The following is a 15,668-nucleotide window of genomic DNA, read 5'->3' on the forward strand; positions in this document are numbered from 1 at the left end:
AAAAGAAAATTTTCACTCAAACGATTTCAATGTTTTCTATAGTGCTTTGAATGTAGAACATTTTAAACATTTTTCGAACTGTGTTCAAAAGTACCAAGTTTTCTTCTGTTCAACATATATTTGTGAAAGAACTTTTTCATTAATGATTTTCACGAATCACAAATTACTAACGAAATCTACACTCGGTATTAAGGACAGTTATTTGGATCCAAATTTTGAAGAAATAATATTCGAGATTTCACATTGCGCATTAACTAAAACTTATATTTCAACATTTGATGTTTATTTTCTTTGTATTATTTACTATTAATTTACAAAATATAATATAAATATGAAACAATTTGTATCATTAAGAAATATTTTACACTCATTTATTTAATGACTAAAATTTAATATAATGGATAAATTACTTGACATATTTTACTGGGCACAAATTGTTCACATATACACTTAGGTAAGACAATTATTATTACTATTATCTTATATTAACTATAAAATTTTTTTATCAGATTGCTTTAAAATTATACTTAGTTTTTTTGTCAAAAAAATTTCTTGGGTAGGGAAAAGTCCACCCAAAACATTCGCGTGTACAGCGTACGTGATATAGTCCTCAGACTTGGGAGACATTTTGAAAATTTCATTTTAGCCCGCGCTTAAAAATATTTGCCCACCAGCTCTTTTTTTAGAGTCTAATCTAAGCTTTATTTTACTGCTGTACTCAAGGATTCAATTTCTCAAAAAACATTTACAAATTATTTAAGTGAGATGTAGGTATTGGTGAAAAACTATAAATCTTGAGGCTTAATAACCACAAAAGCGTCTGTCCAATTTTCAACAGTTCTACTTTCCTATTACCGATTTAGTTTTTCTCCCTTGTTCAAAACTACACATTATCCATGGATTTATTTTTATTTAGGGAAAGAAAACGTAGAAAAAATTTTTCTACAATAAAAAAACAATATCAATTTTTATACTTTTTATTTTTTATATATAACTCGGGTTTTCCACAGTCAAAATGCATAAAACTTAACAATACGCAATAACTGCAGTAATCCGCTTATTTCTTTCCTGCAGCTTTGGCTGGAGCCTTAGCTTTCTTGGGTTTAGCCTTACTGGCTTTCAAAATCTGTGCCCTTCTCCTTTCCTGCAATTTCCTAGTTCTAATCACTGCGTTGTCAGGACTGAGGGTAATCTAAAAAAATAAAACTTTAAAAATACAAATAATTGTATGTACATAAATTCACATTTTATCTAAATTTTATTCTCAGAAATGGTTAAGAGTAAAATCATAAGACTTCATAAACACGGACCAAATAGTATCATCATATATTAAATTAATAAAATATCAATAATACGTGAGAATATGATGAAAGAAAAACTACTTACTCCTCGTTTCTTGGCCAATGCTTCTTCTCTTGCCAACTGCCTCTTCTGGTTCTTCAAGATCGCTTCACGTTTGAGTACAGCTGCATAAGGATTCAATTTAAGCATTGCCTTAGTATTCTTCAATGGATTGAGACGACGTACCCGACGTACCACCTTCTTTCTAGTAATTTAAACCATAAATAGTGAACAAATAATTTGAATAATCCAAAATAAATGCTGGTTTAAAAAATAAATTACTCAGATTACTTTTATAATCAAGGGTTATTCAGAACCCAATGCTCTGTGAATGTCAATATTCGGTTGTATCATCATTGTAAAATATATAATGTATTCACAAATTGAAAAATATTTGATCTATCAATACATAATATCAGTAGTTCTTATTAGCTCAATAATCTAAATTTATTGACTGAAGTTACTTGGAATGACAAAATTACAAAGAGATTAATTGAAAGCGGAAAAACGACAATATGCTTCAGCTCAATACCATAACTAACAAAATAAATGATAACACTAATATACATATCAATGAATTGTAATTAGGATTATAAAACTTTGGTGACTAGTAGAATTATTATCTTTGCTATGAATAAATTCTTGTATTTTATGTTGTACTATATTTCAGCTTGATAATTTTACAATTACTAATATTCTTGCTAAAAAAATAGTGATATTTTTAATGTGATTTGTGCTAAGCTTTCAACATTAACAAGTACCATGATGCTAATTAAAAACTAATTACACAAATTTAGTATAACATGTCATTTAAATAAATCAGTACTTTTATCAAACCGTGTATAAACAACTTCTATGCTATGTGAATGTTAATTTCGAATTATATCATCTTTAAGCAAAAATATATTTATAAATTGATTCATTTTTCTAATTGTGGCATTCTTGAAAGCATTACAAATGCGCTATGCTTCAGCACAATTTGTTAAACACACCAAAAATGGTACAACTAGACTTAAAAAGTGATGTTCTCAATAATTTACTAATTTTTAAAGCAGATAAAATGGAGTTTGATAAATATATATGGTAGAATTTTTAGAAAGCATAAAAAATTGCACATGCTTCAGCATGATAACTTTAGTACCAACACAAAATGAATATTACCAGAAATAGTACAAACAAGATTTACAAAAAAATAGCGACATTCTTGATGTTTTAAATTGCACTATGCTTTAAAATCATTCTAACCAAAAACTAACCACATATATAGTCCAAAGTGATGTTTGAAAAATACTGTAATTGTCAATTTTGAGAAAAAATAATTTTCAATATCGATTTAATATAGCATTTTTAAAAGCATCACTAAATGCACTACAATAATTTTATTATTAACAACACAAAATTAATCTCACTGAAAATAGTACACAAAACCTGGTTTTCAATTATGCTTTATTTATATCATACTTAAATGGTGTGAACGTTAATTTTCACCTATATAATGAAATTCAAATTGAAAGATTAGCATTCTTGAAAGCATTACAAATGGGACCATGCTTCAGCATGACAATTCCATGGTTACTAACCCAAGAAAAAAATCTACGAAACATCAATGATTACCTTAATATTCAGTGCACACCCCACACCTGATACAATTTTTTAACAAACAATAGTGATATTTTTAAAAGCGTTACAACTTGCACTATGATTTAGTATAGTTCCGAAATCTACAAATATTCATAAATCTCTGGTAGTATATTAGCTCTTATCAGCTTAAATTCGAAATTTTGGAATTGAATTTCTCAAAAAACCTCACTAATCGCACTATATTTTGATATGATGATCTCATGATCACTAACACGAAAATAATCTTACCAAAAATAGTACAACTGTACGTTTTTAAGAAGATCAATAAGAAGTAAAGAATAGATCTTAAAGGCAGGCTGGATTTAACGTTGAATCAGAAAGATGTATCTTCTTTCTTGATCGATATTTTTCACACTTGTACCAGATCGGAAAATGATGGCTGTATTTTCAAGTGTAGAGATTGTAGATGAAGAATAGTTGAAGATGATTTGAGAAAAGACCTTCGTCAACTAACTGATTTCTTTCAACATTGTTGTACTAAACTTCATCGACTTGTAACTCCCTAATCGACCAAATTGTGATATCTAACACGCATTAATCGAATAGTTAGCAGTTAATCCATTATTTGGTACAACAAAATTGATTTTCTTCAGATAGAATCGGAGAGGCGAAATTTCTCATGAAAAATAAAAAAACTGAAACTTGCAAACACCCGCCAGTTGTCATGAATGCTAAATGAGGTGGGAGTGTTGCTGAAGTAGCGTAGAAGTAGAATAAATACTAATGTATTAGTCTAGTGCCCTTCTAGAACTCCAAACGAAAACATTAGATTTTAACTTGTTCCTCCAGTTGAAAACTGTCTAAAGTACCAAAATCTTGAAATAATTTAATCTTACCGATTATTACATAATAATACAGAGATAACTAACGCCATAAAACGATGCAATAAACGATAAAATCCATGTATTTCAAGATAAGATACTAAAGATAGCATCAAATTAATTGATGGTTCCTTTAATCCTTCAAGCCCTCCAACATACTTCAAAACAGGGGCAGCGCCAGGGTAGAAGTTTTCATTCCAAATTATCTGGGGGGCACGTTTTATTTGTCTTCGAGAAAAATCAATTTTTTTTTCAATTCTTGGTACCGCCCCTGGCTCAACTCCGTGGTTAAAGTTGACAAAATACATTTTCAAACCATACTGCGATTTCTAACATCATATGATCAAATAATACATTTCATCACTAATCCACATTCGGACGAGAATTATGTTAGACAACTTTAGGATTGTTTTTATAGTAATTGTACATTTATCTGATCATCTTCTAACACATGCAAGCTTTTGTTAAAATCCTCTACTGCGAGTGAGATGTTTTGCCTGGTCTTCGGTTTTTTTATAGTTGATAAGTTACATACAGCAGTGACATATTGTGCAAAATATCTTACTTTTCAGATAATCCGTCGCGATCATATGAAAAGTCGAAAAAAGAGAAATTTTATCAGAAAAAAAAACCATATACAATGAAAATTAAAGAAAAATATGCCAACTTTTCATATGTTTGTGACAATATTTAGTTATTTAAATTTGTTGATTTACAAGATGAAAATTTTGAACACGGATTAAATCAAACTATTATTCAAGCACCAGACCATGCTATGAAAGACATGCTTATATTGTTGTGTACATATCTTTTTAACAATTGCATTTATTACGCTCAACTCCATTAAATGTCTCTTGCTTACATATACAAAAGACAAGATTTTGTGAATGGACATTTAGTGATAACTAACACGTTAATGTACATACACAACAATCATGCCGATTATGTTTAACAAGAAATATTTAATAGATGGAACCTTTCCTGTTGCTATATGAGGGTTGGAATTGTATTTCGATTGAGCCGGGCCATCAGCAATACAGCTATTATGCCCTAGCCCTACAAAACACAATTCATGAATCGCGAGTACAGATTATGGATACCTACTTCATGTGAAGCGAATGCTATGCACATATATACTTCCTTATTTCAAACCTCACGCGCTCCTTCCCAGGATGTCCTCTCGAATAACTCAGAGAGGAGCACCCACAAAGCTTAACACCATCAAAAAGAATACAATATTCCAGCGCCTATTATTCCATGATTACTAACATAGAAATAAATAAGACGTGGAATACAAAGAGATAATAAAAAATTATGTAAGAATGTTCAATATCAAGAAAAAGTATAATTAACTGCTTGATCTTGAGAATTGATGGCATTTGAAACCATTAGTGTTTTGGCTGTTTGCAGCCATAGTAACTACATTGCAGAATATAGAAAAATCTGAAATGTCAAATGATACATTTCTACTTCCCATCTTCCAGGAACCTTATTGAAGGTCCAACAAAGCAGCATGTAGAAGAATAACGATTTTGAGGTATTTGAATACTTTCTTGAACAATAATTTCTTCAATTCTTCAATTTATTCTTGTAGTTTTTAATAAAACTGATAATTTTAAACATTTACTTATAATTTTGATACTATTTATATACAATAATCAATCTAATTGCTTTTGAGCTTCATTTATAATATTTTAAAAATAAAAATAATTTTAATTTGAATATTTTCTCAAATTTAACTATGATGTATTGTTGACTCTTCAAGGTATTGGAATTGGGGCAAGTATTGTACTGTTTTCATACATATTTTGACACTTTGCAACTTTTTTAACACATGAACAAATTACATTCAACAATCTTGAAAACCAAATATACATTAACATTTTGAATAGTTAATCATTATGAATATTACTACATAGTGATTTATTATTGATTTTTCTGCACAAATGTGTATACAAAAAAGTCGAACTTTTAGAGTAGGGAATTGTCAATTCCCTACCCCAATGGCTGATTGCAAAATCACGACTTCTATATCAGCAAACAAAATAATTACTCATTTTGTATGATGATAGAAAAGTAGGATTTTGGGCGATGGGGTCGCCACATCCCTACGCCAGGATTTTATATGTACACACAAATAGAGAAGGTGGAAGTTATAAATTCATTTGAGAGTTTACCATTTTAATTTCTTGTATACATTTAATGTTTCAACTGAGTCCAATATGTTGAATAATCTGCAATGTAACAACTATAGAGGGTTTTAGAATAGGGAAATCTAATGTAGAAGAAATACCATGACTAAGGTTGTCTGGACTTTCGGCACCCCTCCACCCAGGAGGTCCAGCTAAACTCCTGGTTCTATGCCCAATGAACAAGTTGGCTCCAAAAATTATAAAATTGCACCTGTAACTACAATTGTAGTAGGGCCCAGTGCTAGCTACGCGAAAATCAGAGACAATTGAATCTGCAGCTGGCTACAAGACAAATTGAAAAATCCAATACTGGCTTTACAGAAAAACAGCTGTTGGATTTCATCGACTGTGGCTGTTATATGACCTCGATCCAACAGAACTAAGCCACCACAGTCTCCTCCTCTTTGTCTGGTTAGGAATCATATCCCAAACCGACAAAATGTTCAAGCGCCTGATCGACCTTTAATATGAACGGGAGTGATAACTCAGTTCAGTATAGTGTTCTAAAATGGGCGGGAGCTAAAACGATTCTTGCAAACATTTCTAGCAGCATATGCAGATAATATAGAGCTACCAATAAGAAAAAGACTTCGGAGGCAGCGACAGTATTATAGAAGAATCAATAAAAGAAGATTAGAAATACACAAGACATGATTAGTATGAAATATTGCAGCGATAAAAGGGGACACAATAGATCTTTTGGGTCACAGTGAATATGATACCCCAACATCTATACATACAACATGAAAATAGAAAAGGACACTTTTGAGAAGGTCAACTAACTTGAGCTGGATAATAAGTTTTAGTTTATCTTTAGTATCTGAGAATGATAACTTCTTTGGGAAAACGAGATGTTCTTTTAATAAAAAATAAAACTTTTACCCCTGCTAATGTCTTCACGAAAACCACAACAAATGTAATGATAACCATCAATTTTGGTTGAAAAAATATAAGTAAAAATCTAAGCAATTATTAGTTTCATTGCAATATACAAATAAATTTTGAACTACTGATTTTTGCATAGATATTTGATTTGATCAACTGCTTAGAACTATATATCTATTTAAACATGGTTTCTTTAAGAAATGTTAAGAAAAATACTTACTGAGGAGCACGTAAAACTGCTTTGATCTCATCAGCTTTCAACAATCTAGAAAGGTCAGTGTTGGCCATTTTGGGTTGAGGAAGGTTGTAACCTTTCTTTTCTAATGATTGTTTTTTCCATGTACCAAAGATTTTGTCTAAACGTTGGAAAGCCGATTCCGTCCAGATGACAAAACGTCCTACATGACCACCGGGAGCAAGTTTTAATAAGTTCAGTTTTTGAACACTGATTAAATCAATACCGGGGATGTTACGGAAGGCACGACGAAGTCCTGAAATTCATTAGATACGACAACATCAAATAAAATCTAATTCCTTTAGCTATTTTGTTAACATCATCCTGCAGGACCACTTTCCTTACATACCTTGATCTTTGTAGTAGACAACAAGTGGTCCTTTACGTTGAATACGTCTCCTGTTACGCATCTTTCCTTTTCCTGCACGGAAGCGCTGACTTTTGTATACCTGGAAAATTAATATAAAAACTACTCTAAAATAAAAATTTTGTAAACTGAAACTTATCTATTTATAAATTTAATATTCAATCAGAGCTTTTGAAAAGAAATCATAAGATATCATAAACACGGACCAAAAGCAAATCATCATTATTAATCACTAACTGAAAAGTGTACTGGAACTGTGTATAATGAGAATAATTTTCCTAAAATTGTTACTTACCTTTTGGATATCAGACCAAGCCCTAATTCTCCTCAAAAATTGAACAGCTTGTTTGGTTTTGGTCATTTCCTGTACTTTGTCACTGACCACCAAAGGCAATTCTGGAATCTGATCAATAACATGTCCTTTGCTCATAACCAAAGCTGGTACACCACTGGCTGCTACAGCAGAAGCTAAAGCATAACGGCGTTGATTTATGTTAACTTTTCTGTACCAACGACGCCATGGTTTGGTAGGAGCAAACATACGACCACCACGACACATGTTACCAAAGGCTCCCTGACCTGAACGATGAGTACCACCTCCACGAACACGGGGAATACGAGCGACAGCTCGACCGGTACCCCATGATTCAGCAGAAGTTTGATGACCTGACCAACAGATAATATAATTTGTCATTTAAAGCATTTACATCAATATATAATAAAAATTATAAGTAAAACAATAATAGATATTTGGAAGTTTCATTTTAGAAACAACTGAAAATGGAAAAATTCCAATCAATTATGCTTATTTGTACTCTAAGTCTGGAAGTATATAGAAAAAGTTGAATAGAAAGACTAGGAATTTCTTGGTCTGTTGGACCCAAATCTACAGAAAATAATCTATACTGGAACCTTTTGGAAGATATTTAAATCATGTTTCTACTTTAAACTTGGTCTAAATCAAAAACCCAGAAAACCTTAAAAGAATAAACTAAGTTTCAGGCAATTTAGTTATTAAACTGCATAGGAAAACTGTTTGTACACCTACTGAAAGCAAGGTTGCTGAGGAGTATTAAGAATAGTGGAGGACTATCTAATACAATCACTTTGGGTTTATAGAGGGAAAATCAAACATCAATGCCTTTAAACAAGTAATAGTAAAGCGAATCTATAACGTCACTTGGGTCAATTGAAAGCCATGCTTAATGGTCACTCTGGATATTCATAACGGATTTAATTCTGCACCATAGGACAACAGAATCAATACCTTGCTGAAAATGACAGCAAAACTACCTGATTTGTATGATATAAAGCTTATTTCTCAGAAACAGAACTTCTAATTAGAAAGGAAATGAAAATATGGGGTGCCACCAGGCTCAGTTCTTGAGCCTCTACTCAGGAATTTGTGTTATGTCGGCTCTAAATGCCTTTTCAATGACATGTATCTATGAATATATTAGTTATAACTGTTGTTTAAAAACTAGTGATGTATGCAGTCATTTTACACTAGAACTGTGCCAGGCTAAGTCATAATCACTTAAAAGGATAAGCAAGACAATTATAATTGAATAAATTAGCATGTACCCTTCTACTATGTCATTAAAAAGATCTTATACGGGTGAAATCCATTACTTAGTAATAAAAAAAATGTGGAAACCTATTAACTAGTGAAGGAGTCAAATATATGAGAATTTCACGTTGTTACTCCAGAAATATCGATGGTTTTTTTTTGGAAATTAAGATTCCATAATATTTTTTGAACAACTCTTTTTATAAATCCAATTTACTAAGATTTTTCAAATGTTGAGAATTACACTATCAAGTTTAATGCTTCTCATTACAAAAAAATTTCAAGACATACTTTTCTCAGCACTTGTAAAACAATGACTCAATTTATAATCCTTGTAAAATGTATATTAATTTAAATCTAACATTGTATGATAGTCATTGCCCTTTTCTAACATAAAATTAGAAAGGAACGCCTATAGCTACCATTTGATCTAGCACATTTATGGAACACCCTTCCATATGGAAATCTGAGAGGGTGTGGACATTACCATGTGCAATAATAAAACAATTTTAACCTAATATCCAGTTTATACAACGTTCACTATTAGTGAAAAGTAGAATGACTAATGCAATTGACTACAAAATAAATTTACTTATAGGATTTACTATAATAATATCTTGTTCTAAATGTTTATTTTTTCATATAACACTATTATATTGTAGAATTTAGAAAAAGAAAAGTTCGGAACTACTATCGAAATCTCAGGAACTTAAATATTTTTTATTACTTATTACTCACCAGCTTTGTCACTAACACTGTACGGTTGACGATGGTTCATAGAAACTTGTTGGTGAACAAAGTTGACTACATCGGGTCTAATAGGAGCCTTAAAAACAGCTGGCAAAGCAATATTAGTACCTTTTACTTCCTCCGATTTTTCATTATATACGCTTACCAAGGGACGCGCTGTTGATAACGACTACAATTAAAAGCGAAACCTATCAGTCATATTCTGGAAATCAAAAAATTTGGAACAAACTACAAATGAAGTAATATGTGGCAAACTTCTAGTTACGATCGATAACACATTCTCCACACGTGGTACTTAATTTCCTAAATATATGTTATTTTAAAGATTTCTTGAAAACATATTTCATATTCGGTAATACATACACCACTTTATCATTTGAATTTTAATATATTTTAATCACTTACCATTGTAACTTATTCTAAATATTATTTACAGTTCTTCGCACATACATCAAGCGAACAGAATGTCCGCCATAAAAAGGATGTTGTATACTCGCGTTAGCTCGTATCAACTCGTTGACAGTTTTGACATACTATCTATTTCCGTTTTATCATACCGTGTTCCAAAATTTGGTATCTTATAGTTTATGTTTGCAATGATTAATAGAATTTTGCATCGTAATTGAAAAGAAAAGCACTGAAAATCTTAAAAGACCAGATTTGAGAAGAAAAACTAATATAACATCTCACGAGGCTATTATTATGGATTAATTTTTAATGAAAAACTTATGAAGCAACCACATTTCCCTGATAAATGGCATCGTACTACTTTTTTCTATTTTCAAATTATAAATCCCTAGTACCAATTATCTGTCAATGAATAACAAAAATATTACCGAAGTTGATTCTTTGATATGTATTTGAATAAAGTATTTGTTATCGTAAGCATTGTCTATGTATGTACTAATATATTATCGTTTTTGTTGCGAGATTTGGCAATCAAGCACCAACATGTACTGTCTAATATATATTCCGACCTTTCCAATAACGTATTCGAGTATTGCATTTTTAATGGCATGCATTTCATCATTTATACAAAATTTCAAGACATCACAATTCTCGACTAATCCCTGATGAAGAATACATAAGTATTCGAAAGTTCGGAATATATATTAAAAAGAGTAGATTGTAATAAAACGTTCATAAACTAGTTGACAAAAACTTTGTTCCAATTCACATTCTAATATGTAGACAATGTCGTAAGTGTATAATTTTGAAAGAGTTTTACTTTAAAATGATACATTTGGAAGAATTGTACTTCTTGTGACTTTTTGATATATGATACCTATTAGAATTTTCAATCTTGAAAAAAGTTTAGTTCATTTGCCACGTAGTTTTTCTATGGTTTTACTGGAGGTGTAGCTGGAACAGATTAGTTCAAATAAGATAATCTTTATACATGGTTGGAAAATTTTCATTTGAATTATACAACTAAGCAATATTTCTGAAAAGGTTTGTGTAAAACTCTTTTATGCCCGTGACGACAGAGTCACTATTTGTTGTAAATAAATTGAAAAATTTATAATTCGAACTATATGTTTAAGGTTAGACAAGTATTTTTTAAATTGACAAGATAATTGTTAATACTCAGTGGCAATTGATCATTATCAAATAGTTATGTGATATACTTCTATATGCTATTTGATTAATTTTTTAAAAATAAAAATGGTACCACCTTCAACTACCAATCTTTTACAAAAATTAAGGTCGTTAATGCAAAATACTAAGTATGTTAAAGAACCAATTCAAGCTTACATTGTACCTTCAAGTGATGCACATAACAGCGAGTATTTAGCAGAATGTGACGAGTATAGAGCTTTCATCACCGGATTTACTGGAAGTGCAGGTACTGCTATTATTACTGATAAAGAAGCGCTTTTATGGACAGATGGAAGATATTATTTGCAAGCCAGCCAACAGCTGGATTCTAATTGGACTCTAATGAAAGAAGGGCTTCCTACGACTCCTTCACAAGGTACATTCTTTAATTATAAATATCTTATATATTAGTGAATTTCATATTCACAATGTATTTGAACTTTGTGAACTCTTATGTAACATGAAAATTCTTTTCTTTACTATGTTAGTACAAGTAAAACTACTGAATCTGATGTATCAAAGTAAATTTACATTATTTTATTGAGTGAATTCAGTGGAGGATTTACACATTTGCCGCTTGTAGGCTAATAATCTTGTACCCCTTTCAATAACCTTAGTTCAAAAGTATTTAAATTAGGTTTCGTGAAAGATCCTAGTTTTTTTTCACAGTAAAGAATTGTTAATGCACATTATTTTAAGTAAATAAAATCCTACAAATTAAAGCACCAAGTAATAGCAAAAATGTATGAAAAAATTAGTAAACAATAAATTAGAAAATATGAAAGAGAGGCCTTCCTAGGCAAGAACCTACAGCTCTACAGAACTATCAACATAGACTCTGCAAAAGACATCTGTGGGACAATCAGAAATAATGATAACGAAAAACAGACAGCATAGTGAACTGATGAGATATAAACAGTTAAAATTAAAAAAAATGAAATGGCAAACATACCTAGAACAAAAATTGCAGGGAAATTTTCACCAATACAAAGAACAAAGTAAAAAAATTGGTATTGCACTACAACCAAAAAAAAATGAGGAATTTGGGGACAAGTTAGAATTAGGTAGTAGATAAACCAGAAACTCTTCTAGAGAATATTGAAAGATCTTAGAGGCTACAAAAAGGGTAGAAAATTTATCATTTAAGAACCAGGCAAGGTAAGACTAGTAAATGAAGTAGATATAATGGAGCGCTAGAGATATAACAAAACTGAACAATGAAGAGAGGAAGAAGATGAACAAACTCAAAGGGAAAAAGGAAGTGTAGAGCTTATAACTATAGAGGAATTGGTCACAGCAATTAAAACAACTAAAGAATTGGAAGGCACCAGGAGAAGATAAAATCAAACAGTGATGATAAAGAACATGGGAGAAAAAGTGACCTTATTAGACATTTTAGAGTATGGAGAGAAGAAAAGATTCCTGAAGATTGGAAAATGGGCTTCACACTACCAGTGTATAAAAAGGAGGCAGCAAAAACTGCAATAATTATGGAAAAATATTCCTGTTATGTACACTTCTAAAGTTTTTTGAACAAATCATGGAAAAGAGACTGCGAGCTATAATAGACTTTGAAAGAAAAGTAAAGTGGATGTTTGAAAAGCAGAAGCACGCAAGATCGTGTGTTCACAATAAAAGAAATCATTTTTAGAAAAATGGCAAGATCCAAACCAGCGCACATCTCGTTCCTAAACATGGAAAAAGCTTTTGATGAAGTCTCACAAACGAAAATCTGAATGAATCTACAAAAAATAGATGTAAGCAGCAAATTAGAGTCACTAAATGCCTGTAAAAAAAAAACAAGGTAATAAGCAGAAACATGAAATGAGATGTTCACAACATAAGCAGAGGCGCTACAAGCAGGCAGTCTGATCCCTTTCATAACTTTCATGATGAATTAATTAGAAATGCAGAAAAGAAAACTAAACTAGTTTAAACCACTAGAACGCTTTAATTTATCGGAATGCCCCTTTGCAGATAATATAATGATCATAGCAGAAAATCAGAAGGATCTACAAGATAATTTGAACAACTGGAATCAAATATTGACAACAAACAGAATGAAAATGAATAAAAAGTGATGGTAGTGGCAAATGTAAAAGAAAAATCAGAGTTGAAGAGGAATTCATAGAATAGGTGGTTCGTTGTGAGAAAATAGAAATAAGTTATGTTATAAAGTGCGTAGTACAACAACTTGAGACTGTTTATTCTAAAGTCTCGAGGCCACAGCTTTAAAGCACTGATTTGAAATTCAAACAATTGTTAATACTTTTGTAAAAAACATCCCTACACTGGTGAAGAGGGAATAGAATGAGATAAATATTTTTTTCAAATATCTCTTTGTATTATAGTTTAAGTTAAATTATAAAAACATTAAGTTTTTAATACATTATATCTTCGTATGAAGTCTGCAGGTAAATCTACCATTGAGTGAATTGAATTTATTAGCAATTGAATACTTCTAAAATTTATGGATAAATTTAGAAACTATTCTTGAATTATTTCATGAATTTTTTGTTTAGGCGATTGGTTATGTAGAAATCTTACAAAAGGATCTCTAATAGGGGTCGACCCGAAACTGTATGCCTACAATAAATTCTTTCCACTACAATCAAAATTAGAAGGAACAGGTCATAAATTAGTAGCAGTTCATACCAATTTAATAGAATTAATATGGAGTGATAGACCTGCAAGGCCTGCAAATCCCGTAAAACCGCTTACCAGAAATTATACCGGCAAGTCTGTAGCACAGAAATTGAAAGAAGTAAATGAACAAATGAAAGAGAAGAATGCAGAGTATTTAGTTATAACAGCCCTGGATGAGATAGCTTATTTTTTGAACCTACGAGGAGCCGATATCCAGTTCAATCCTGTTTTTTTCGCTTATCTTGTTATTGGCAATAATAATTTCACAGTATTTATGAATGAAAAACAAGTTAATAGTGCCGTTGAAGATCATTTCAATTCGGAAGTTGGCAACAACTATAAAATTGAAAATTATGATTGTATCGAAAAGAAGATTGAGGAATATGCAAATAAAATAGAAGGGTAAGAATATACTAAACATGAGACGCATTATTTTGTTTTATATTTAAGTAACTAGCAATATTTATTGTCATGTAAACATTCTAGCTGACCACATTTTTAATGTTTCAGATATATTTGGTTTTCTGAACAATCTAGCGATGCCTTAATAGAGTTGGTACCAAAGAAAAATAGATTGTTAACAGATATAACGCCAATTTGTTTAATGAAAGGAGTTAAAAATGAAACGGAGATTCAAGGGATGCGTAACTGTCATATACGTGATGCAGCTGCTCTTTGTTGCTACTTCTCTTGGTTAGAAGCAAATATAAAAACACAAAAAATCACTGAGATTTCTGGTGCTCAAAAACTTCTAGAATTTCGTAAAATGCAAAAAGATTTTGTAGGAGAAAGCTTTGATACTATCAGTTCGGTAGGACCTCACGGTGCCATTATCCATTATAAGCCTAGTCAAAATACTGATGTGCAAATTACTACTGATCAGATATATTTGTGCGATTCCGGTGGTCAATACTTAGACGGTACCACCGACGTCACTAGGACCTTACATTTTGGAACTCCCACGCAATTTGAAAAGGAATGCTATACTAGGGTCTTGAAAGGACAACTAAAACTCAGTTCTAGAATATTTCCATATAAAATTAAAGGTAACTACTTAGATTCGTTCGCTCGTGAATACCTTTGGCAGGTTGGTTTGGATTACGCTCATGGAACTGGCCACGGGATAGGTTCTTATCTTAATGTACATGAAGGACCTATGGCGATTTCATGGCGTACAGTTCCAGAAGATCCAGGTTTAGAACCTGGTATGTTCATTTCCAACGAACCTGGATATTACCAAGATGGACAATTTGGTTTGAGAATTGAAGATATAGTTCAAGTTGTTGAAGCCAAGCCTCCGCACAATTTCAATAATAGAGGGTATTTGACTTTCGAAACTATCACTTTGGTGCCGAAAATGAATAAACTGATTTTAGTAGAGATGTTGACTAAGGAAGAGATTAAGCAGTTGAATGATTATCACCAGAAGTGTTTGGAAATTGTCAAGCCTGTTTTAGAGCAGCAAGGTCAAGTGGAAGCTATAAAATGGTTGAAAAGGGAAACAATGCCTTTAACTATTTGAATATGTGATTTTATTAAATTAATTTTTCAATAAATGCATTTATTTCTTGATTTTCTTTTCTATGTATTTCTTTACTGCTCCATATCATTGATATTTCTT

The 15,668-nt window shown here is 31.3% G+C and overlaps 2 protein-coding genes and 2 non-coding genes across 4 annotated transcripts; 1 reads left to right on the plus strand and 3 right to left on the minus strand.

The window, feature by feature from the left end:
• Positions 1-961: 961 nt before the first annotated feature.
• On the minus strand, positions 962-10,344 carry LOC130901203 (60S ribosomal protein L4). Its single transcript, XM_057812388.1, has 7 exons — positions 10,208-10,344; positions 9,791-9,971; positions 7,778-8,148; positions 7,465-7,564; positions 7,101-7,371; positions 1,387-1,546; positions 962-1,192 (listed from the first exon to the last, which is right to left on the minus strand). Exons 1-7 carry the CDS (start codon positions 10,208-10,210, stop codon positions 1,058-1,060), a joined length of 1,221 nt encoding a protein of 406 aa, XP_057668371.1. The 5' UTR covers positions 10,211-10,344; the 3' UTR covers positions 962-1,057.
• LOC130902816 (small nucleolar RNA SNORD18) lies at positions 1,261-1,331 on the minus strand. Its single transcript, XR_009060472.1, has one exon. It is a non-coding gene; the product is annotated as a small nucleolar RNA SNORD18 (small nucleolar RNA).
• LOC130902815 (small nucleolar RNA SNORD18) lies at positions 7,641-7,710 on the minus strand. The gene has a single exon (XR_009060471.1). It is a non-coding gene; the product is annotated as a small nucleolar RNA SNORD18 (small nucleolar RNA).
• A 467-nt stretch (positions 10,345-10,811) lies between the features above and the next one.
• Positions 10,812-15,619, plus strand: LOC130901202 (xaa-Pro aminopeptidase ApepP). The gene is made up of 4 exons (XM_057812387.1): positions 10,812-11,254; positions 11,347-11,777; positions 13,924-14,449; positions 14,558-15,619. Exons 2-4 carry the CDS (start codon positions 11,468-11,470, stop codon positions 15,567-15,569), a joined length of 1,848 nt encoding a protein of 615 aa, XP_057668370.1. The 5' UTR covers positions 10,812-11,254; positions 11,347-11,467; the 3' UTR covers positions 15,570-15,619.
• The last annotated feature ends 49 nt before the right edge of the window (positions 15,620-15,668 follow it).

Source organism: Diorhabda carinulata, chromosome X (genome assembly GCF_026250575.1).
Source record: "Diorhabda carinulata isolate Delta chromosome X, icDioCari1.1, whole genome shotgun sequence".
NCBI lineage: Eukaryota > Metazoa > Arthropoda > Insecta > Coleoptera > Chrysomelidae > Diorhabda > Diorhabda carinulata.

Coding starts and splice junctions, on each gene's coding strand:
- LOC130901202 (XM_057812387.1), top strand. CDS start 11,468: ATGGTACCACCTTCAACTACCAATCTTTTACAAAAATTAAGGTCGTTA. Junction 11,778..13,923: donor TCCTACGACTCCTTCACAAG/GTACATTCTTTA, acceptor TTTTTTGTTTAG/GCGATTGGTTATGTAGAAAT. Junction 14,450..14,557: donor TATGCAAATAAAATAGAAGG/GTAAGAATATAC, acceptor TTAATGTTTCAG/ATATATTTGGTTTTCTGAAC.
- LOC130901203 (XM_057812388.1), bottom strand. Junction 7,372..7,464: donor TGTCTACTACAAAGATCAAG/GTATGTAAGGAA, acceptor AATGAATTTCAG/GACTTCGTCGTGCCTTCCGT. Junction 1,547..7,100: donor GCAGTTTTACGTGCTCCTCA/GTAAGTATTTTT, acceptor TTAAATTACTAG/AAAGAAGGTGGTACGTCGGG.